At 36.8% G+C, this 23,412-nt stretch overlaps 1 protein-coding gene across 1 annotated transcript; it reads left to right on the top strand.

The window, feature by feature from the left end:
• Nucleotides 1-16,467: 16,467 nt before the first annotated feature.
• Nucleotides 16,468-19,350, top strand: LOC111899015 (protein RAE1). The gene is made up of 11 exons (XM_023894895.3): nt 16,468-16,832; nt 17,090-17,176; nt 17,271-17,348; nt 17,435-17,628; nt 17,728-17,869; nt 18,118-18,198; nt 18,284-18,412; nt 18,502-18,579; nt 18,728-18,799; nt 18,894-18,974; nt 19,145-19,350. The coding sequence occupies exons 1-11, from the start codon at nt 16,776-16,778 to the stop codon at nt 19,193-19,195; spliced, it is 1,050 nt and encodes a 349-aa protein (XP_023750663.1). The 5' UTR covers nt 16,468-16,775; the 3' UTR covers nt 19,196-19,350.
• Nucleotides 19,351-23,412: the final 4,062 nt, after the last annotated feature.

Genomic DNA, 23,412 nt, shown 5'->3' on the forward strand with positions numbered 1-23,412 from the left:
ACATTCGCAAAGCAAATAGAAGTCCATGCCATACACGGGTTTTTAATGAGGGACTCGGCAAGTCGGTTACTAGACTCGACGAGTAGCCTCTGTTTTCATAAATCTATAAATAGGAGTCAATTACCCGAAACCAAACCCTTCTCTGGAACCCGTGGGGATTAGATTGTGACTGGAGGTGCAGCTGGAAGCTCTGGAACTCTTGGAAAACCCTAGCCTTCATTTTTGAGAAGATAAAATGGAACTTAAGTTTACTCTTTACTTTAATCTTTTGTTTGAACTATGTGTGAACTATTAGATTTTGTTTTTGAGCTACTTTATGTTGTAATCATGAGCTAAAACTCATATCTTCTATTTAGGGTAGATGAATATATGACTATGACTTGATTTTATGGTTGGATTAATTGAAATGGGTGAGTTTTGTTTTGTTAAGCTTGTTAGAGACCCTTATGTGTTAGCAACAACTATTTTCTGGTACTTAACAAGTATATTAAGCTGCATGGACATCTCTTAATCGCTTATCTCATATGATTTATGTGAAAACATTGTTATGTGCCTAGGAATAGCAAACGTGAAACTAGGGTTAACTTGAAAATAGGTAAGTTAATGTGTGAGCTTGTATGACGAACCATCAACAAGAATTGAATTAGTAATTTGATTAGCTAATTACAAGTCTTACTTAACCCGAATCAATTAACTAGGAAATTTATTAGTTTAATCACTTGATCACTGCTTGAATTGATTTGTTTCCTAAGGATTAGTAATAGCGTACGTGAACCTAATCTCATTAATCGGTAGTCAATAACAATTAATCCATTGCACTTGCCATAAAATCAACCATATGAGTAAATGAATCGAACCTAAACAGAAGTCTTCTCCATTATTGAATTTAGTTGATTGTTTAATTGCTTTAGCTATTAGTTGCTTAGTTTGAGTCTTATTTAATTGTTTAAGTTGCTAGCCTTGCAAAACTAGAGAAAACTTTTCCTTTTATTAATTGCTTTTAGATAATTTAGTAGTTAGTTTATTGATCGTTCCCTGTGTTCAATATCTTGTTTGCTTAATTATACCACCAATTGATAGGTACACTGCCTTTGTATGTCTAAATCATATTTAAAAAAGTAGCATTAAAACTAGTGCATTTTACACATATCAGCATGCAAATGTTGAACGACATAGCTGATATCTGGTAAGGTGAAAGTCAAATATTGGTGGGCCCCGACAAGTTGACGATATTGCGCACCCCCGTCACATAGCGAAGTACCATCGTTATTGCTTAATTTTGCCTTGTTGTCAACTGACGTGGAGGAAGGGTGACAAGAACTCATTCTCGCCCTTTCGAGAATTTCGTTGGCATATTTTTGTTGTGATAAGAAAAGTGAATTTTTTTCGGTGGAATACGGATATTCCAAGAAAATAGTTGAGGGGTCTGAGGTCCTTTATTGCGAACTCTTTTGCTAACAATTCCATAAACTCATGACGAAGGTGAGGTGATGAGGTAATAAGTAGGATATCGTCGACATAAAGGAGTAGGAATGCAGTGTGGGTACCCTTTTTGTAGACAAATAACGAGTGGTCACATTTGATATGTTTGAAGCCCAATTTGGAGACGTAATCATCGAATCATTGATACCAAGCCCGTGGTGCTTGTTTGTGGTCTTATAGAGACTTTTTGCGTAAACACACATGGTTCGGGAACGAGCGGTCTCGAAATCCGGTTGTTTGATGCATATATACCGTTTCGTGAAGTTATCCATGGAGAAAAGCATTTTTCATGTCTAGTTGATGAATTTGCTACTCATTCGAAAGAGCTATGGATAGGACCATACGGATTGTTTCAGGTTTGACCACGGGGCTAAAGGTTTCTCCATAATCGATGCCTTCTTTTTGAGACCTGTCATCACACACCAAACGAGCTTTGTATCGCTCTAAAGAACCATCAGGTTTAGTTTTATGAAGAAATATCCACATATTGCGCACTATGTTCATATGATGAGTTCTTGGGACTAACTCCCACGTGTTATTATCAATAAGGGCACGAAATTCGTCGGTCATGGCACTTTTCCAATTTGGGTTTTTGAGAGAATCAAGAGGGTTTTGAGGTAAAGGAGAAATAGAGCTAGTAGTGTGGAGACTGTAATGTTGTTTTAGTTTTAAAATACCCAACATACTTCGAGTATGAATGTTGCGAGTAGTGGCAGGAGCGGTTTATAAAGACGAAACAGTAGGAGGTTGGGCAATTTGTGGTTGTGTTTGTGATGTAGACCGGGGATGACAAGAGTAGCTAATGAGGGGATGTGAGGGAGGGTGTGTTTGAGTGGGGATCTCAGTTGTTTGGGTGGGTGAGGTTCGTTGTTCCCTTACGGATTTTAGGTGGACCAAATGAGTGGGTGTGGGTTCGATGATAAGAGGGTGTGAGAGGAAGGTTTCGAAGAAGATAGGTTTAAGTAAGGAAAATTTGTCTCATCAAATATAACATGTCGGGAGAGGATAATGGTTCGGGTTATTATATCAAAGCATTTATAACCTCGGTGATTAGTTGGGTAACTTAAGAAAACACAAAGTTGGGTGCGTTGTTATAGTTTGTGGATTGTGACAGATGGGGTGAGTGGATAACATAAGCTTCCAAACGTGCAGAGATGGGAGTATGTGGGTTCGAGATTATAAAGAAGATGTGTAGGGGTGAGGTTTGTAAGAAGTTTGCTAGGAAGGATGTTTAGGAGATATGTTGTATGTTGGAGGGCATGATGCCAAAAATTAGATGGCATATTGGAGTGAGTGAGAAGGGCTCGAAGGATGTTATTTATGGATCAGATCCTATTTTGCGTTCCACTTTGCCATTTTTAGGTGATGTGTATGGGCAAGAGAATCTGAATTGGATTCCATTTTGTGAACAAAAATTATGAAAGTTTTGATTGTCAAATTCTCGGCCATTGTCATATTGTATGGTTTTAATGGTGCGGTGAAATTGAGTTTTCATCATGGAAAAAAATGAAGAAAAATAGAAAAGACTTAGGACTTTTTGGCAAGAGGATATGTCACAGGAAGTTTGTTTTGTCATCTAGAAATAAAATATAATATTTGTGACCACTTGAACTTGGTATGGGCGATGTCCATAAATTTGTGTGAATAATATCAAAAGATATATGAGTAATAGATGTAGAACTAGAAAATGGAAGTTTTATTAGTTTACCCAACACACAAGATTTACAAATTGAAGATAAATGTTTAGAACTAGGAAAACGTAAACTAGAACGTAAAGAAGATAAAACATTTGTGCTCGGGTGTCCAAGGCAATGATGCCATAGATCTTTGGTTATTGCAGCAAAAACAGACGGTTGTGTGACTTGGGAGGCAGACTGTAGAGTGAACGGGTAAAGATCATCATTTCTATTGCATCGAAGGAATGGAGTCCGCATCAGGAAGTCCTTCACAACAAAACAGAATAGGTCAAATTCAACAGAAATATTATTGTCAGTTGTAAAACAAAGAATAGATAAAAGTCTTTTTTGATAACATTAGGAGTGTGAAGAACATTTTTGAGATGTAAAGGAGGAAGAGGATATAGGAGAGTTTGATGACATATACCATGGATTGGAATAGTAGAGCCATTACCAACGATTAGGTTCCAATAAATACCATTATTGACATAAGACGTGAAGTTACCTGAGTGGTTAGTCATGTGAGATGTTGCTCCGGTGTCGGCATACTAGGTTTGATCCGGTTGGTGCATTGTCATGGTGTGAAATGCTTGCTCGAGATCTGTTGTTGTGTAGTTCGCTTCTGAGGCAGCATAAGCTTGTTGAGGACAGTTTCCCAAAATACCAGGGGTAGGTGAAGGTGGTCTGAATTGTTGAGTTGGGTATGGAAAGGGAGGGTAAGCCCATGGTGTGTAGTTGGGATACGCCCATGATGGTGGAGCAGACCATGGTTGAGAGGGACGGGAACCCTAGTTATATGTTTGTAGTGGAGAATTGTTGTTGGTATTGCGTCCTTTTCCACTCGAAAACCATCCATGACCTCGTCCGTTTCGTCCTTGTCCATACCCACGACTGTAGTCTATTGACTGATGTTGTTAGAGGTTGTTTGATTGGTGGAATTGGTTGTGATTGTCGGAGTTTGAATGATAGCCAACGGCTGTTGTTGAAACAGTTAGGGCTGTGGTAGAAGTGTCGTTTGTGATAGCAGATACATCAGCTTGATGAGCTTTTCGGGATTCCTTTATGGCAGGTTTGGACGAACTTCATAAAAATCAGGCAATGAGGTTGTTTGTTGGACGAGCATGGCCAACCCTTTGTAGCTTTCATTGAGGCTGACAATGACCTATAGAACAAGTTGTTGATTAGAGACTGGATTGCCAATATTTGCTAGTTGGTCAGCTAACATCTTCATAGCTTGACAGTAAGAAGAGATGTTGGGATGGTGATTAAGTCTCATGGAGACGAATTTACTGTCAAGATAGACAGCTCGGGTGCTTTGGTTGTCTTGAAAAATGTTTTCAAGGGCAGTCCAAGCTTGCGATGCAGAGGTGTTAGGTTTTAGAATGGTGTGTAGAAGATTATTTGAAATGGTCGCATGTATCCATTGGAGGACGATGGCGTCAAGGCGTTACCATATTTCATATTCAGCAGTAGCTCTAGTTTTTTTAGCCTCAGTAGCTGTAGCAGAAGATGGAGATGAGGAAGGTGGCTTGAAGTCGGAGTCAATGTGATTACCAACTTGAAAGGCCCGACAGTGGATACAAAATAATTCTGCCCAGGAGGTGTACTATCCATTTTCCATCTCAAGAGTAAAAGAAATGAAGTTCCGAATGTTGGTTATTGTGATGGATGGGTGGTTCTTGGGATCCATTGAATAATAGATGGTTGTTAGAAGAATGGAGAAGAATGGAGAAGATGAATAGGGGCATCAAAATGGAGAAGATGGACTTTTTAGGGTTTTTGGTACTCTTTCTCTGATACCATAAAATACGTTGTATTTTCTATTGATCCACAATGATACAATTGATATCCATATATACAAAGAGCCTATCTCTATTTATGGGATTTATATCAACAATAAAGGTGTATAATCTAGTTTCTATAACAAACCTTCCTCATATTGAGGAAGGGAATAATCATCGGCTAATAATGACCACTTTGTACACCACTTAGTAGAAAACCCATTCAAGCACTATCTTTCATAATCGGTAACTCTTCCATAAGCAACATCATCTATAATAAAAAGGCTTACATTTAATAGCATCTTTATAGTTGGATGTGTATAATCTCATACCATTATCTCACAGCTAGGGAGCATACTTTATAATCATACTTTAACACTTTTAAATAAGGGATCCAGTTTAACCGTTTATTGCAAACCCTAGTCAACTTATCCTTCATGATCTATCAACCCTAGTTAACTTATCCTTCTTGAACTATTTGAAACCATAAGTATGGGGCATACACATATATTAGGCTTAGTCGCTTAGAACCTGTTTATAATATATATATATATATATATATATATATATATATATATATATATATATATATATTGAAGCTAGACTAGAAAAGTTAGGATGTGATTAGTTCAATTAATATCTACAACAACATTATTCTTTCTTGAAACTAGACGAGAAAAACTAGGATGTTATTAGTTCAATCAATATCTATAACAACATCCTTTTATTATCTAAGTTCATTCCACTTTTTATGTTGTGATATTAGGTCATAATATACACAATTTACTCATTCCATATAGTTTAAGGGCTTAATTAATCATTATCATACCATAATTTTGTAACATCCATAAATTTTACGTCAAATTTAAACTTTTCATCATTAATAAAAATCAAATATCATTGATTACAAAAATGTTTTCAAATCAATATCCATCAGAGTGTCCCAAAATCATATCATAAGGAAGAGGAGCGGTACGGTCACGCCTTCGCTTTGCCATGATCTCCTGAAGTACCTAAAACAATAAACTGAAAACTGTAAGCCCGAGGGCTTAGTGAGCTACCCCCAAAATACCAATACTACACTGACAATGCCATATCAGTAACAATCAATCAATCAACATGCATATTGGGCCATCGGCCTGACTGGACCGCCCTACTGGGCCTACAGTCTATCTGAATCTATCCCGAGCCTTCGACATGACTGGTCCACCACGTGGGCCTGCAGTCTCCCCGGACCGCTCTTAGGGTATGTTGGCCTTCAGGACAAAGCAGGGCCACCTCAACCCAAACACAAGCAAATAACCATGTGCGCATAACTATCATATACTGGCATATACAAACATCAAACATATCTATCTCACTGATCATCAATCATAGAATTCTATCGTAACTAGAGTATTGACCTAGCAGGTCACTAACATACCAATCGTTACGGATCATAAGAGCATAATATACTGTCTACCCTGATTCCGATCTAACAGATCATAATCAGATGTAGCATACCATAACAATAACAACTAAAAGGGCTAGCCTTGGTGTCGTAGACCCTATCGATATAGTGAGGATAACTCACCTTGCAAATGTCGTCTCGGAAGATAAACTCCAACTCTCGGATCACTTGACACAGGCTCCACCACCTATGATCATAGTACAATATACTCATAAGTCCTTAACCTTATAAGGTACTCCATAACCCACCAATCAACCCTTGGTCAAAGTGAAAGTCCCCAGTCAAGGTCAACAGTCCATGTTGACCCCAACTCGCCAAGTACCCTCGGCTACTCGCCGAGTTCCCTGAAGTACAATCCAACTCGCCAAGTCATCGGGGTGACTCGTCGAGTTCCTTCGACTCTCGTTCAAACTTTAAGGCCACCCGTCGAGTTCCCTCCTTACAACTCGACAGATACACACGCATACATATTCTAAGGAAAACTCATCCGACTCGCCGAGTTGTTCTTCAACTTGTCAAGTCTTATGGTAATCTTCATCGGACTCGCCGAGTTGTTCATCCAACTCGTCGAGTTCACGACCATCTTCATGTGACTCACAGAGTCAACCTTGCGACTCGCCGAGTCCATTCAGTCCTCTTTCCATACAGACTGGTTTTGAGCCATGTAGTGGCTCCAACTCACAGATCCAAGCTTCTAGGGCATGCTTATCACGTAAATTTGCAAACTTTACGTGCATGCATGGCTATAAAGGCTCTAAATGCCTATTTTAAGTTCTTATGGAACTTCATGCTCAAGAGGGACCTTATTTATGACCAAAACGACAACTTTATGCTTCTAGAATCCAAGGAGGGGCCAGATCTGAAGTTACAACCTCAGATCTAGCCCATAGCTCATCTTTCCAACTTATTATCTCACCAAAACCCTAAACTCAACCAATAGAAGAGATTCACAAGGAAAAAAGGCGACGTGGTTACCTACAGAAGATGATAACTGAGATAAGAGTTGATTCCCACACTCTACTTGCTCCAATCTCCTTCTCCTCCAAGCCTTCTCCCTCCAAAGATCCTCTTTTCAAGCTTCAAACACATAATGGGCACACACACACACACGCGTATTAGGGTTTTAAGGGGCTCTCAAAGACTACAAAGAGGCCAAAGGAGGTTGAGGATCCTTTAAATAGAGGTGCAAACCCTGGGATTTAGGGTTTCATCTGCCAGCTCCTACTCGCCGAGTCCTAATATGGACTCGTCGAGTAGGTCACTTAACACGTGATCCCACCCCGCTGCTACTCGACGAGTAGGTCAACCAACTCATCGAGTAGAGCTTAACCCAATAAATCTTATTTAAACAACACCTTAGAATAGGGGCGTTACAAATTTAATTACCAAAACCACTCTTTAATGAAGAACCGGTCACAATCAATCATCCCTGGTCAACTTGTCATTCATGAACTATCTGAATCCATAAGTATGGGGCATACATATATATTAGGCTTAGAACCTGTTTTTATATATATATATATATATATATATATATATATATATATATATATATATATAGAGAGAGAGAGAGAGAGAGAGAGCGAGAGAGAGCTAGGTTCAAAGGTTTCTAGAAACTATTGTGTGCATGTATGCACCAATGAGGATTGAGGAAATAATAAATCATTAAATAGATCATGTAAGGGTATTATATTAATCTTTGCATATTTAATTATGGTAGATAATTAATATATTTATTATCCCTTTAAATATGGGATGTCAAAGTCAAAACTTGTAGAAAACCCTACGATTTCCGCTGGCCTTCACACAATCCCCAAAAACATCAGCCGACGACCACAATCCTCAACGGAACTCTTCAATGCGGTCCTGAACTTGGCACCGCCATTCAACCCTAAGAGCATTGTTGTAACCGTTTCCATCATCACTTGATTTGAAGAAGACGTCTGGTTCTCCATTATGAAGAATTTTAGGTATGAGATATTCAAATATTGAAGGAAGCTTCATACTCAACCAATCGATGTTTGCTGTGAAATCCAAGGTTAGAGATTTTCCTTATTCCTTTATTTAGTGTTTAATCTCTTAATAAAAATATCACTTACATCTATTGTATAATATTGATATTGATTATCAATATTTTGAAATAACATATTCAAGCATAACTAATTCTTGTGAATAATTCTTTTGTCTATTAGTAGAACAAAGCTAAATTAACTAGCATCATTTACAAATGTCACAGGAGGGACGACCTCCAGTTTTGGTTTATAAAAAAATTTATAATTTTTTCAAGTTATATGTAAATGAGGATTTGTAATTTAATACTACAAGTTTTATTATTATTACAGGTGTATCATATGTAATCGTATTTTATTATTACATAGTTTTTTATGGGTTTAGGTTTTGAAGAGACTATCATTGATGTAGAATCGAGTTCAAGAAGATACAAACACATACAATGAATGTTATTTCAAAGCTGCAAATTCTTTCAGAATGAGGTAACACAATATTCTTTGAGGATGAGGTTAGTAACACTTATTGATTTGATGTCTATTATTCTGACAGACATGGTAAATGACAGTGTAAGAATTGATTGAGAACCTTTTAGCAAAGCATCATGAGGCAATAAATACATTCTATGAGCATTCTTTCAAGAGCATTCTCATAGAATATCATTGTTATAAGAATCGTTTGCTAAATTTTACTATTTTTTCTATTTGTACAAAAATTGCAAGATTGTTAAATTGCAAATTGTTGGTTTGTTAAGTTTTATCATCTAGAAATACGATTGCAAGTTGCAAGTAACAAGTTTTTAATTCTTTATAGTGGCAATTAAAGTTACAACTAGCAAAATTGTATTCTATGTATTCTGCTAGAATATATTCTATGTATTCTGCTAGAATGTACTATATATATTTTGTCATATTCTAGGTATTTTGTCAAAATATATAAAGTGATAACATGTTCTTAACCATTCTTAGTTTTTGTTTTATTTGTGATAGGATGGCTGGAAGAATGTGTTGAAGACCTGATAGAAATAACTTGAAGAATGCATAATAGATTGATCATACTCAAAGTTAAAGAATGTTGTTATTTTTTAAGGATTTTATTCATTTTTGTTGATATTCTTTTAGAATATGTATAATTATATTAAAATGTATAAGACTATTAGTCTGTAAGAATATGTATGTATTTGTATTTAAGTTAGTATATATAAGAATATATTAGAATGTTGTTATTTTTCAACCGGGGATTCAAGAATCTGTGATTCTACAATAATATTCTAATAGAATAAAATTATGAAAAAACATCATTATAACAAAAAACATTCTGACGGAATAAAATCGATTACTTTTACAAATTACGTTAGAATTAATTTAAAAATTCATATTTTAAAAAATAAAGGAATTAATTATCCCTAAAAATCCAAAATTTTCCTTTTTTAATATAGGTTAATTGACTAAAATGCCCTTATGCTGAAATTTGTGTGATTATATGGTACATGTTACCCTATTGTAATATTATAGACCTTCAGATCATAACATTTGATTCTATTGCATCCGGTGGTCCAGCTCTGTGCATTCTGGCACACAATAGTTAGTAAAAACAAAATAACCCAAGTTTATATATATATATATATATATATATATATATATATATATATATATATATATATATATATATATATCAACTAGACTAGATCAATTAGGATGTTATTAGTTTGATTAATATCTACAACAACATGATCCTTTCTTAAATTTAGATTAGAAAAACTAGGATGTTTTTGTTTAATTAATACCTATACAACATCCTTTCATTATATAAGTTCACTCCACCTTCCATCTTGTGATCTTAGGTCATAATACACACAATTTGCTCGTTTCATATAGTTCAAGGGCTTAATTAATCATTATCGTACAATAATTTAATCTAATTACAAAAACCACTCATTAATGAAAAACTAGTCACTATTAATCACCCCTTCCATCTTGTCAAACCTAGCTAGTTAGCTTCCCAATTTCCACAAAAATTGACGTCTATTGTATAATCTCCTTCATTCAAATCATTATTAAAGAATATTGGACACATAGCTACCAATAAATTCACTTCGTTCATTCAATTTAGAGTTTCGTTTCACAAGAATTAAAAACCTTGACACATATATTCACAAGTTCCACCTCAAGATGTATATATAAGTGTAAAATTTAACAATTTCCTTTGATATTAATATCCTTAGACCAAACATGATGTAACACCCTATTTTCACGTTTAATTAGGATTCAGTATAAATCGTTGTTTATAAAATTCAAAAAAGAATTATATTAATTTTTAGCCAAAGTAATCGTCACAAACATGTAGGGAACAACAATACAATTTTCATAGATATATAGAATGCTCGAATCTGACTTCGTATGGAGAAATTATGATTGTTTGAAGTTTTGTGTTCAGACTTATACAGCAAAGCGCGTTGTAAAATACAAATCGGAGGTAGATTGCTTATTAGCTTAAGTAATCTAAATGAAAGTCGTAGTAGTCGTATAAACAAGAGCATGCATATAGAGAACGTCTAAATCTGACTTTGTATAAGGAAGCTATGATTTTTAGAATTTTCAACACAGCCGTGTGAGACACAAAAACTGGTTAACCCGGAATAATCACATGTAATAATCACAGAGACACATAGCATACATATATCCATCAGGCCCCGCCCGACATCGGGTCTTAACCCGGAAAACATATAAACACCGCACATGCGAGGGTCATAGAGACAACCAGCATACTAACAACATAATATAACATGGTTCGACATTGGTGCCTTCGACCCGCTAAACCCAGTAAAGAAACTCACCTCGAAAAGAGCTTAACAAAGGTCTTAATACATGCATGGGTCAAAATACTCCATACAGTTTGCATTTTTATGATCATGGGGACTAAATGGAGCTAAGATCTAGCATCCATTACTTTCGGAGTAGATCAAAAGCCCACCTTTAACATAAAAGGCTAAAAAATGCCTAAGAAACAGCATATAGAAGATCTATCATAAATAGACATAGAGATATGCTCTTTTTACCTCAAAAGCTTGCAAATGAGAATGGTCAAGCGATGAGGTTAAGACGTTTAAATAGGGTACAAACCCTAAAAATTAGGGTTTGTCCCAGACCTGCGTACGCCATGCATACTCCACGTACGCCCTCTGTACGTGGGTGGAATCCACGACCATCAAAAGGCTAGTACGCTAAGCGTACTAGTAAATGACCAGATTGATAAGAAATTAGCATTAAGGACTAAAAGATGAACTTACCCAAAACTAGAATGTTACAACCTTGGAAGGTCACTTATAGTGTCTTGAAAGCACAATTCCTTATATTGAAAAGATAGGCTACATTTTTGTTGGTTACACAAATGAAAAGTTACCATTGCATATTTTGGGCTTCGTTATTTTATATAGAAAAAGGGTTTGAGTGATGAGCTTTTTCTTAATACGATCAAGTCAATGTAACACTTCAAAATAATCATGTACGGGTTGATGATGATGAGGACAAGGCTCACCCACATGGTAGTACAACGAACTGAGTATATATGACTCGATTACCATATCAAATTGTTGAGTAGTTTATACAACATATATAAAATTGTTTTTAAAAAAACCTTTCTTATGATGATGTGACAACCCAAGTTGCCCCGTTACATTTCCCCGTTACCGTTAACGAAATATTCCACTGTATAAAAATTCCGTTAATTAGAATCAATTTAATAAACATTCCATTTGATTACCTTTGACATGCCGTTAAGTCGTGATAAAAGGAAATAAAAACACAGGACACACATTTTCATTCATTTGGAAAATGTCAAGTTTTATTATTACGACCACTAAATCGGGTACGACCAAAAGCCCCGTTTAACGGCAGTATCGGGTAAAATTCCACTGAGCCCCGACTGTGAAACCTATATATGGGTGAGTGGAGTCAAGTGGGAGACTTTTTACACTCTCTCTCTATACTCTCTCTCTAGACCCGTTTTCGCCCCGAATCCGCAACCAAACGCTTCCAAATTGTAAGTCCGCTTACCCTAGCTTAATCTAAACATATTGATTCATGTTTATAGCCCAAAAATCATCCAAGAAGGCATGATATAAGGAGTTTACGGCCCAGGAACATTCTAGGGCCGTAAACCCCTAAAATGGTGCCAAACATGCCTTTAAACTTGTCCATAAGCTTAGAAACTATTAGGGGAATTAGGCTAGGGGTGTTTTAACATAAAAACTCATGGATTTAGAGGACAAAGGAGAGTTTACGGCCCAAGCACAAGCTTAGGCCGTAAACACCTCAAAATCTTGTATAAAGGTCCCAAATGCACTCCAAACTCATCCTAGGGCTTATTACATAATTTAGGGACTTATCCTCTTGAGTTTAGACACTTGAAACACTCCAAAATGATTTAAAGAAAGGAGTTTACATCCCAGACAATGGTCAAGGCCGTAAACACCCTAAATCATGCCCAAAAGTTAGTTTTTGCCCCCCAAATGACCATAGGCTATCTCTATAAAATGCTAGGGAGGATTTAAGGGCTTAAACACAAGGAAAATGAAGGATTTCTTGGAGTTTACGGCCCAAGCATTTATCTAGGCCGTAAACTCCCCAAAACCCCCTCAAATGTTGGTTTTAATCACCCAAAATAGCATCAAACTTCATAAGGAAATTCTAGGAAGGCAATAGGGGCTTAAAACTTCACTAAACTCAAAGATTGAGAGTTTACGGCCGTAAACTCCCATGGGAGTGTCCCTAGGCCGTAAACTCCTATAAATTACCCTTAGAGGCCTCAAACCCACTCATACCTTTTAGGAAAAGTGCTTGGAATAATTCTATGAACAAGCTAGAAGCATCAAACACCCAAGCAATTGACCATGGGAGTTTACGGCCGTAAACTCCCTTAGGTTGGGCCGTAAACTCCTTGTTTGGTCCATGTTGATGCTTTAAATCCATTCACACACTTGATATTTGAGTTTAGCAAAGTTCCACAACTGATAGGAGACCCTTAGCACCCTTAAACACTACCCGAGACCCCAAACACTCAACCAAAAGTGATTTCCACTCCTTTGAGTGTGTATAATTGTTTAATTAGTATATTATATGCTAATTGTATGTGAACATATGTCATTATATGTTAAAATAGGTCCTTGTGTGTGTTCAAGTCCTTACGTGACCCCGAACGCCCAAACGGCACTTTCGTCGGACCTACTTACACCAGGTGAGTTCATACCCCTGAATGAACCTTTTAAATACTTTTAAATGTTTTTATAGGGGGGATTACAAGTTAAACATGACAGTTATCATATCAATCACATGTGATTGATAACCCGCATGCACAAGATTTTGCCACTGTACACGGTTTTTACCGAGTAGGACGCTATAACGCTTTTCAATTATTTTAAAACTCTTACTTATACCTTTTCAACTAAATTCATTCTAAACTGGTTTGTGAAAGATTTTCCAAGATTTTCAAGCATATTTTACAAAAGAATACAATGTGTGAAATTTTCTGTTCGTAAAGGTTTTTCGTCAAAGAATCCCTTTTTCGAAGTATATTTTTACTTGTTAATTACTGCCGCTTCGCTTATACTTATTTCATACTCCTACTCGGTAACGCTTCCACTTATACTGATAGACGCTTATACTTGATGGACGCTTATACTTATTCATGCTATTACTTAGAAATACAATTCTACTTCACTTATACTTGATATCGACTCTACTTCACTTATACTTGATACGCCCTCGTTTCAATTATTATCGTCACTGTTTCGTGATACACTTATACTTATTCGACACTTCTACTTCACTTGCGACCGCTTTCACTTCACTTGTTAGACGCTACTACTTCACAAGGATCACTTCTACTTGATTCACACTCAGCCGTAAATAGATGTATGTCCGTGCTTATATAGATACATATAAGTAACGATTGAAAGACTTAGGAAGGCACGCCCACCCTATTTCCTTTTCTTCGTTGAGATGTGGTCTGGTGGGATCGGGCGGCCGTCCGAAGGTCGTTTGGTTCATTGGTTATATACTATGTGTATGAGTATGGACATACAGGAAATACTCTAGTCAAGTCAGTTAAGAGTCTCTACCTCTATTCTACACTTACCTTAGAAACACACTACCCACTGTTTGGAAGTCTCTCCTCTAGTATATCACTTACATTAGAAACTCATTTACCTCTAGAAACACACTATCCTCTATTTGGGGATGCATCTTCGGGACGCGGCCTTCTCCGTCGTCTATTGGTAACCAGAGTCTCCTGTGGGGAGAGAGGACATTGTGTGTATAGGCCTATACGGGATTGACAACCCCGCACCCTGACTGCTAGCTACAGTCCACGGCCCACTAAGCCAAGGGGTGACAAATGTCACATTATATAGATGCTTGTAGGGCGTCTGGAACTCTAGTCAGTATGGTTACGAGTATCCTGGGTTGCCTTATAATTCATGGCTTTAAGGTAACGGTATTTTCGTCAGCAATTTACACTGTATGCTGATGTCACTTTTCGGAGTCACACTGTTTTGACCTTGCTAGACGTATCTTTCCTATGATACTATCTGGGGTCTGTAGTCTCTGTTTTGACCTTGCTAGATGTATCTTTTCTATGATACTATCTGGGGTATGTAGTCTCTGTTTTTGACCTTGCGAGATATACCTTTCATTTGGTATCGTCTGCGGTCTGTTTTCACTGTTTTGACCTTGCTAGATGTATCTTTCATTTAATACCGCATGCGGTCTGTAATTCACTGTTTTGGACCTTATCAGTTGTACTTTTCATTTGGTACCTTCTGGGGTCTGTGTCTCTACTCGATAGACGGAGCCAGGCGTGTTGTTCATTCGATACTTTCCTGGAGTCTATGATTCCTTTGCCTTAGTCAACAGTCCTCACTGCTGAGGCATATGTCATTTCCCTGCCGTTTGTTGCTTTCTTTAGTAATCAAATTCAATGTTTTGATAAAAATAGCAATTAAGGGAAAACTACTTTTTACTACATTACACTGACCAGTCTTGGTAGAAGGCTGCATTTATTGAAGAAAATATAGGATTTTCTGGAAAGAACACTAATACACAGAAAACACTTAAACTACTACTTTATAAGCTATTTGATTAAATGACACTAAATACTTATGAACTCACCAGCATTTGTAAAAATGCTGATATTCGCTTTTCAAATAACTTGTAATCTCAGGTCAGCAATTAGACAGGTACATCCCCGGAGCTGCTGATGAAGATGGCTTAAGTACCTTGCTGCACTTTATATATTTTGCTTGTATTATTTTGATACTATGTAATGTAAATCTTGTAAAATTATTACTATTAATGCAATGTTTTGTTGTACTTTGATTACTATATGCATGTGTTGTGATACTTGACATGACGTCATCCACCCCAGAACGTTTCCGCCGTTCCGGTTTTGGGGTGTGACAGATGATTGTATGAATCAAATTGAAGTATCTTAAAACCAGATTTATTGATTCTTTTTAAACTGCGGATGTATAGTCCACATCTTCTTTTGCATTTGTTTTTCAAAAACAAACAACACTTTAGTAACCGTTCAAGTTTTTATGATAACTTTAAAATCCACATTTTCTCGGTATAATATCAATACAAATACCACAACTTTACTCCTAATCAACAAAATATGCATTTGTTTAAGGGATTTTTTTGGATGATGTATAATAGATACAAAATGTTGTTTCATTGAAAACGAAATTGAATAAATTGAGCAACAAATACATGAATAAAAAAAGTATCACTAGGGACAACGCTCCTAGTTACAAGAACGATCATGACGAAAGAAATTTGTAGAATAACAAAGTTAAGAAGATGATGACAACAAAATTAATTAGATAAATTAAATATCTTTCACTTTTTATTCTTAGTTATTTTTTTATCCATGTGAAATGGTAACAAATATTATATTTTGATTAAATTAATAATATTTTAAAACACATGTCATTATTTCCTATGCATATGAAGATGAATCGGAAAATTAGTAGGAGGATAATTCTCAATTAAATATTGTATTTTGTTTCTTATTTTCTTTTTTGTATTTGATTTTCTATTTTCTTTGTGCACCTTACCTATACTTATTGAAATCATCCAGCCTCGCAATAAATGGGCTGGGCCAGGTTCTTCCGAAAGAGGGAAACTAAACCCATTTCGACATATGGTAGCCCAAAGCCTATAAACCTGACCCGGCCTCTCTTCCTTCCACCTCCCTCCCTCTCTCCTTTTCAAACGACCTTTGTATAAACCTTCAATGGCGTAAGCATACAGCTGATTTCTGCCTTAAATTAGGGTTAAATTCAAGACCAACTTACTCTGGTGTACTTCTAGTTCCGCTCAAATGTCTACATTTGGTACCGCTACCGCTTCCAACACGAATCCAAACAAGTCAACTGAGGTAAACCCAAGAGTACATTAATCCAAATTTCATATCTCCAATTCAAGAATTTGCTCTTTTGTGGTATATATATATATATATATGTATAATATTTTGTGTACTTTCTGTTTTATCGTTGTTATATTGTTTAGTTCTTCACCCAATGCAGATTGTTGTTCTTAATTAGAACCACGCCTCCTGAATTGGAACCTAATCGATCTTTTATGTTTTATTTTGTATTTCTTGTAACCGTTGTAATGATTACTGGTTGTATATAGGTTGTATCACCTCCTACTGATGCTGTATCAAGCCTTTGTTTCAGTTCCAAAGCGAATTACCTTGTTGCAACTTCATGGGATAACCAGGTTTGCGCGAAGTTACACAATTTCATCCCTTTATCACTCATCTACTTGTTTCCATTTGTTTTCTAATTTCCACTAAACAATGGAACGATTGCAGGTGAGATGTTGGGAGGTAACCAAAAACGGAACTTCACTTACCACAGTGGCAAAGACATCAATGGCTCATGAACATCCGGTAACCCTAACTTCTTCCACTCCCCAAATCTCTACATCTTCTTTTGATTTTGACAATTGTTCTCTTGTTGTCCCCTTTTTTTGAAGGTTTTATGCTCGACATGGAAGGATGATGGAACAACAGTGTTTTCTGGTGGCTGTGATAAACAAGTGAAGATGTGGCCATTGTTGTCTGGTGGCCAACCAACAACTGTGGCAATGCATGATAGTCCAGTAACTCAGGTTGCTTGGATTCCAGAGATGAGCCTTTTAGTATCTGGAAGCTGGGATAAAACTCTAAGGTTTGTAATTAACTTTAAAAAAGATGTTATATTGTTTGTGTTTATGGTTCTTTTTTAGTTTTTGTTATGATCTTTTTAATGTTATGTCATCTTTTTTAGGTATTGGGATTTGAGACAACAGAATCCAGTCCACACACAGCAACTACCTGATCGTTGCTACGGACTTACAGTGAGACATCCTTTGATGGTTGTTGCAACAGCAGATAGAAATCTTATAGCTTTCAACTTACAAAATCCTCAGGTAAACTGTTTTTATATAATTCATACATTTGGGTATCTGAAGCCACATTTTGTATCTTTTTCAAGATAGTTTTTGGTATGATGGAATTGGACACAAAATGCAGTGGTATACTGACTATTGACTATTCCCATTACTTTGCTTAGCCTTATTCCATTCCATTCATTTCATTCCTTTCTCATTCCATTCCATACAACCAAACATACTGTAATTGGCAAAAAGTCAACTGAGTTGACTTTTATGTTTAACAGGCGGAGTTTAAAAGAATCGTCTCCCCCTTAAAATACCAAACTAGGTGTGTTGCTGCCTTTCCTGATCAACAAGGTTTCTTGGTATGTCTTTTATCGTATTATTTCTTCTGTTTTAATAAAACAAATACATCTGTAAACTGAAATAATGTTTAATTTTGGTTTATAGGTGGGGTCCATTGAAGGAAGGGTAGGTGTGCATCATCTTGATGAACAACAAAGTAGTAAAAATTTCACATTTAAATGCCATAGAGAAGGAAATGAAATTTATTCTGTCAATTCTCTTAACTTCCATCCTGTAAGATATCTTTTTACTTACTTACCCCCCTCCTATAAACCCTAAATTCTAAACCCCAAACCCTAAACTGTTTGTCTTTTTTTGTTTAGGTTCATCAAACTTTTGCAACTGCAGGATCTGATGGTGCTTTTAACTTTTGGGACAAAGATAGCAAACAAAGATTAAAGGTATCTCCATAAAAACCCTCTGTAATTTTTTGATTTTTAATTTTGGTATCTTTGTAAACAAATTTGATAGATGACTCAACGAAAAGATTAAAAAAAAGTGAATTTTTTTTGCCTAATAAGTTTTTTTACTTATGTAATGATGATGCAGGCAATGTCGAGGTGCAATCAAGCTATACCTTGTAGTAGCTTCAACAATGATGGCTCCATATATGCTTATGCGGTATGAATTTTTTATATATTGTATTTTTTCTGTTATAAAATTGTTTTTTGAGATTTTGTTAGATTTTTTTTATTGATATGATAAATATGTAAAGGTATGCTATGATTGGGGCAAGGGTGCGGAAAATCATAATCCATCAACAGCAAAAACCTCCATTTACTTGCACTTGCCTCAGGTACATTATTTTAAACTGATTTATGTGGGGCCCATTTGTTACAGGACGTGACTTGATATGATAGAACAGGTTGTATTGTGTTTGACATGCATTGGACTGCAATTCTGTTTAATGGGACAAAAACAAAAAGACATGAATGCCCTTGACATGATTCTTGTGTGTTGTTGTAGGACTCTGAAGTTAAAGGCAAGCCTCGTGCTGGGACAGTTGGAAGGAAATGAAGATGTGCTTTACTTTTACAAAAGACCAAATCTTTTTATCTTTTTACATTTTTATTTTGTGGGTATCAATTGTAGGGATCAGATCCAGAAAAAGAACAAATAGAGTTTAATATTTATGAATAGTTAAGTAGATGTGGTGTTTTTCGTTACTACAATCTTTTTCCCCTAATTACATGTTGTTTGTGTATGGTTAAATGATGTTTACGTTTGACCTAACAAGCCTCATGGTAGTCAAAATTAAAAGAGTCAAAAATTTAGTTTAACTTGTAAAAATTGGGAGGGAAATTCTGTTAGACCATAACTAAGAGATGTTAGACCATGACAAAAGGACTGCAACCAGTTAGTTGGCAATAGTTGGAAGAATGTGAGTGTTGTGACTTGTGAGCATAAATAGAAGCAAGTCGATAGCATTATTTCATTGTCATATTTTCATGAACTTGTAAATAGACCTCTAGAATGTGAGCATATTTAATAAACTCAAGCTATCAACTCTCATCAAATTGGTGTCAAAGTTGTTCGAACCATGGGACACAAGATCTGTAGCTGTTTGTGTAGAAGATTTTGAGCAAAGATAGACACAAACACTGGTAAGATAGACTAACCTTTAGGTAATGTTCAATCTATGATGCAAAATTTAAATATCTTAATTTGATTGCACGAAGACGCAAACAAAAGAGCAATGGTTCGATCGGAACCCCTGAAGAAACAAGTTTGGGTATGAGATTTCAACTCATTTTAATTAAAAGGGTTGACATGATACGAAATGGAAACTAAATGAGTAGGGTTAGGGTTGAGAATTTTAGCCCTTGAAAATTACCTGCCTATTTATATGCAACTTTTTTTTTTAAAGATGTCTTGCACAAACCCAAAACCGAAACCTGATGTAAACAAAAATTTTGAGTTGAGTCATTTTGTAATGTGGAAATGACGAAGTTGTTTATGTCAAGACCGTATTTTCAGTTTTTCGTTACACTCTCGTACTCCATATTCCATCTCGATCACTCCCTCCTTCCTTCCCCCATCCCTCCTTTCGCCCCTAACTCCTGCTCTTTCCACTTTTCCCTTTAAACATACTATGAATTTCACCTTTCCGCCTCCCTAACTCTTACTATTTCAATGCTTCAACCAAACATGACGTAACACATTTACAAGGGCTAAACCCTAACATGCAATTCAACACGAAATTGAAAGGAAAATAAACAGATTGACACGACACAACATGATAACTAAATGGGTTAGGTTAGGGTCAAACTCTCTTAGCCCGTTTAATGTTTCGACATGACACCACATACATGCCATGTCTATGTCCAACAATCAAGATCAAATTGCAAAATTTTTCTTCGCTCTTGGCGATTAAGGGAAAGAAAAAGAGCATCGATTGACCTAAACTTTAAATCATATACCTTAAACTGTCTGCCTTTCTTGTTCACATTCATCAAAATTTTGCAACGACAGGATCCGATGGTGCTTTTAAGTTTTGGGACAAAGATAATAAACAAAGATTAAAGGTATCTCCATAACAACCCACAACATTTTTTATTTGTTATTGGGGCAATTTGTGAAGAAAACTGATACATGACTAAAAAAAAGATTTTAAAACTGTTTGCATATCATTTTTTAGAACGACGAATATTTATTAAACCAAAACTAGCAAGAAGCTAGAAGAGAACAAAACATAAACTACATGACAACAAGAGTTGGGTTTTGTAGCCAACCAACCCACCTACTATGACACCAAGCATAAGTCTATGTAACTATACTATAAAAAACAAGGTTTTTTTTTAGGAAAGACCTTATCAAAAAGTAACTTGTTCCTAAAACTCCAAATATGCCACCACATAATTAGGAAAACTACTTCAAGAAACTCCTTAGCATTCTTGTTAAGATGATGATTCTCGAACTAGACAAGCCGATCACCATGGGAAAAAATCGTGGGACAATTTAAACCCCATCATCTCATCGTTTTCTCTAAAGTGTAACGCCCCGATTCTCAGGTATTGTTAATATGAGTTTTTGGATTAGGCCCTACTCGATGAGTTGGTTTACTTACTCGTCGAGTAGCAGCGAGAAGGATCGCGGGTTAAGTGACCCACTCAACGAGTCCACATTGGGACACAGCGAGTAGGAGCTGGCAAGTGAAACCTTGATTCCCGGGGTTTGCACCCCTATTTAAAAGGACCTTAGCCTCCCTTGGACCTCCTTACAGTTCTAAAGAACCCTTGAGAGCCTTATTCGTGCGTGTGTGCCTTGTGTGTGTGTTTGAAGCTTGAAAGAGAGTCATTGGAGGGAGAAGACTTGGAGGAGAAGGAGATTGAAGCAATTGGAGTGTGGGAATCAACACTCATCTCAGATATCAACTTAAAAAGGTACCCAAACCGTCATTCTCCTTATATATCTCCTTTATTGGGTGAGTTTTAGGGTTTTCATGGAATATCAAGTTGGTATGATGAGCTATGGGCTAGATCTGAAGTTGTAACTTCAGATCTGGACTCTCTTTGGATTCTAGAAGCATAAAGTTGCTACTTTAGTCGTGATTGAGGTCCCCTTTGTGCATCAAGACCCATCAATAGCTTAGAATTGCCATTTTGAGCCTTTAAAGCCATGCATGCATGTAAAGTTTGCAACTTTACGCGATAAGCATGCCTTAGAAGCTTGGATCTGTGATTTGGAGCCGCTGCATGGCTCAAAATGGATCTGTATGGAAAGAGGACTGAATGGACTCGACGAGTCGCAAGATCGACTCGGCGAGTCGCATGAAGATGACCATTGAACTCGACGAGTTAGTTGAACAACTTGGCGAGTCCGATGAAGATTATCATGAGACTTGACGAGTTGAAGAACAACTTGGCGAGTCGGATGAGTTTTAACCAAGAATATGTTCGCGAGTATATCCGTCGAAGTCGTAGGGAGGGAACTCGACGGGTGGCCTTAAGGTCTGATTGGGATTCGAAGGAACTCGACGAGTCACCTCGATGACTCAGCGAGTTGGATTGTGCTTTAAGGCACTCGACGAGTAGCTGGGTGTACTCGGTGAGTTGAGGTCAACATGGACTGTTGACCTTGACTGAGGACTTTGACCTTGATCAGGGGTTGACTATTGGGTTATGGAGTACCTTATAAGGTTAAAGACTTATGCGTATATTGAACTATGGTTATAGGTGGTGGGGCCTGTGTCGAGTGATCCGAGAGTTGGAGTTTACCTTCCGAGTCGACATCTGCGAGGTGAGTTATCCTCACTATATCGATAGGGTCTACGACACCAAGGCCGACCCTTTAGTTGTTATTGTTATGGTATGTTACATGTGGTTATGATATGTTAGATCGGTATCTAGATAAACAGTATGTTGTCATGCTCTTATGATCCGTTAGGATTGATATGTTAGTGACCTGGTTAGGTTGGTGTTTTGGTTATGAGAGATTACTATGATCGATTATTTGTGAGATAGTCATACCTGATATTTGTACATGTACGGGTTGATGTGCTTATTGATCTGATTAGATCGGTGTCCTGGTAATTAGGACAATATTATGTTAGTGACCTGGTTTAGGTCGGTGTCCTGGTATATAGGATGATGCTATGTTAGCGACCGGTTAGGATGTTGTTATGCCTTATGATTTGCTAGATCGATTGGTTTGTCTATGGACTGTTATGTGATTACCAGTTATATGTACACATGGTTATTTGCTTGTGGTTTGGTTGAGGCGGTCCTGCTTTGTGCTGAAGGCCAACATACCCTATGAGCGGTCCGGGAAGACTATAGGCCCACGTGGCGGACCAGTCATGCCAAAGGCTCGGGATAGGTTCAGACAGACTGTAGGCCCGGTAGGGCGGACCAGTCAGGCCGATGGACCAGTATGCATGTTGATTGACTGATTATTACTGTTATGGTATTGTCAGTGTGGTGTTGCTATTTTGGGGGTGGCTCACTAAGCCCTCGGGCTTATAGTTTTTAGTTTACTGTTTCAGGTATTCAGGAAATCGTGGAAAGGCAAAGGCGTGACCGTATTGCTCTTCATCCTTATGTTATGATTTTTGGGACACTCTGATGGAAAATGATTTGAAAATATTTTGTAAACAATGCTATGTGGTTTTTATTTATGATTGAAAAAGTTTAAATTTTGTGTGAATTTTATGGATGTTACAAGTTGGTATCAGAGCCTTGATTTGAGTGAATTGGAGGAACACTCATGTGAATCCAGTCTCAAATCAAGGAGAT

This window comes from Lactuca sativa, chromosome 9 (genome assembly GCF_002870075.4).
Source record: "Lactuca sativa cultivar Salinas chromosome 9, Lsat_Salinas_v11, whole genome shotgun sequence".
In the NCBI taxonomy this organism is placed as follows: Eukaryota; Viridiplantae; Streptophyta; class Magnoliopsida; order Asterales; family Asteraceae; genus Lactuca; species Lactuca sativa.

Bases quoted from the DNA above. Each gene is read 5' to 3' on its own strand.
- LOC111899015 (XM_023894895.3), top strand. From the start codon at position 16,776: ATGTCTACATTTGGTACCGCTACCGCTTCCAACACGAATCCAAACAAG. The intron at 18,199-18,283 runs GTATGTCTTTTA...TTTGGTTTATAG, and splicing joins CTGATCAACAAGGTTTCTTG to GTGGGGTCCATTGAAGGAAG. The intron at 18,800-18,893 runs GTATGAATTTTT...AAATATGTAAAG, and splicing joins GCTCCATATATGCTTATGCG to GTATGCTATGATTGGGGCAA.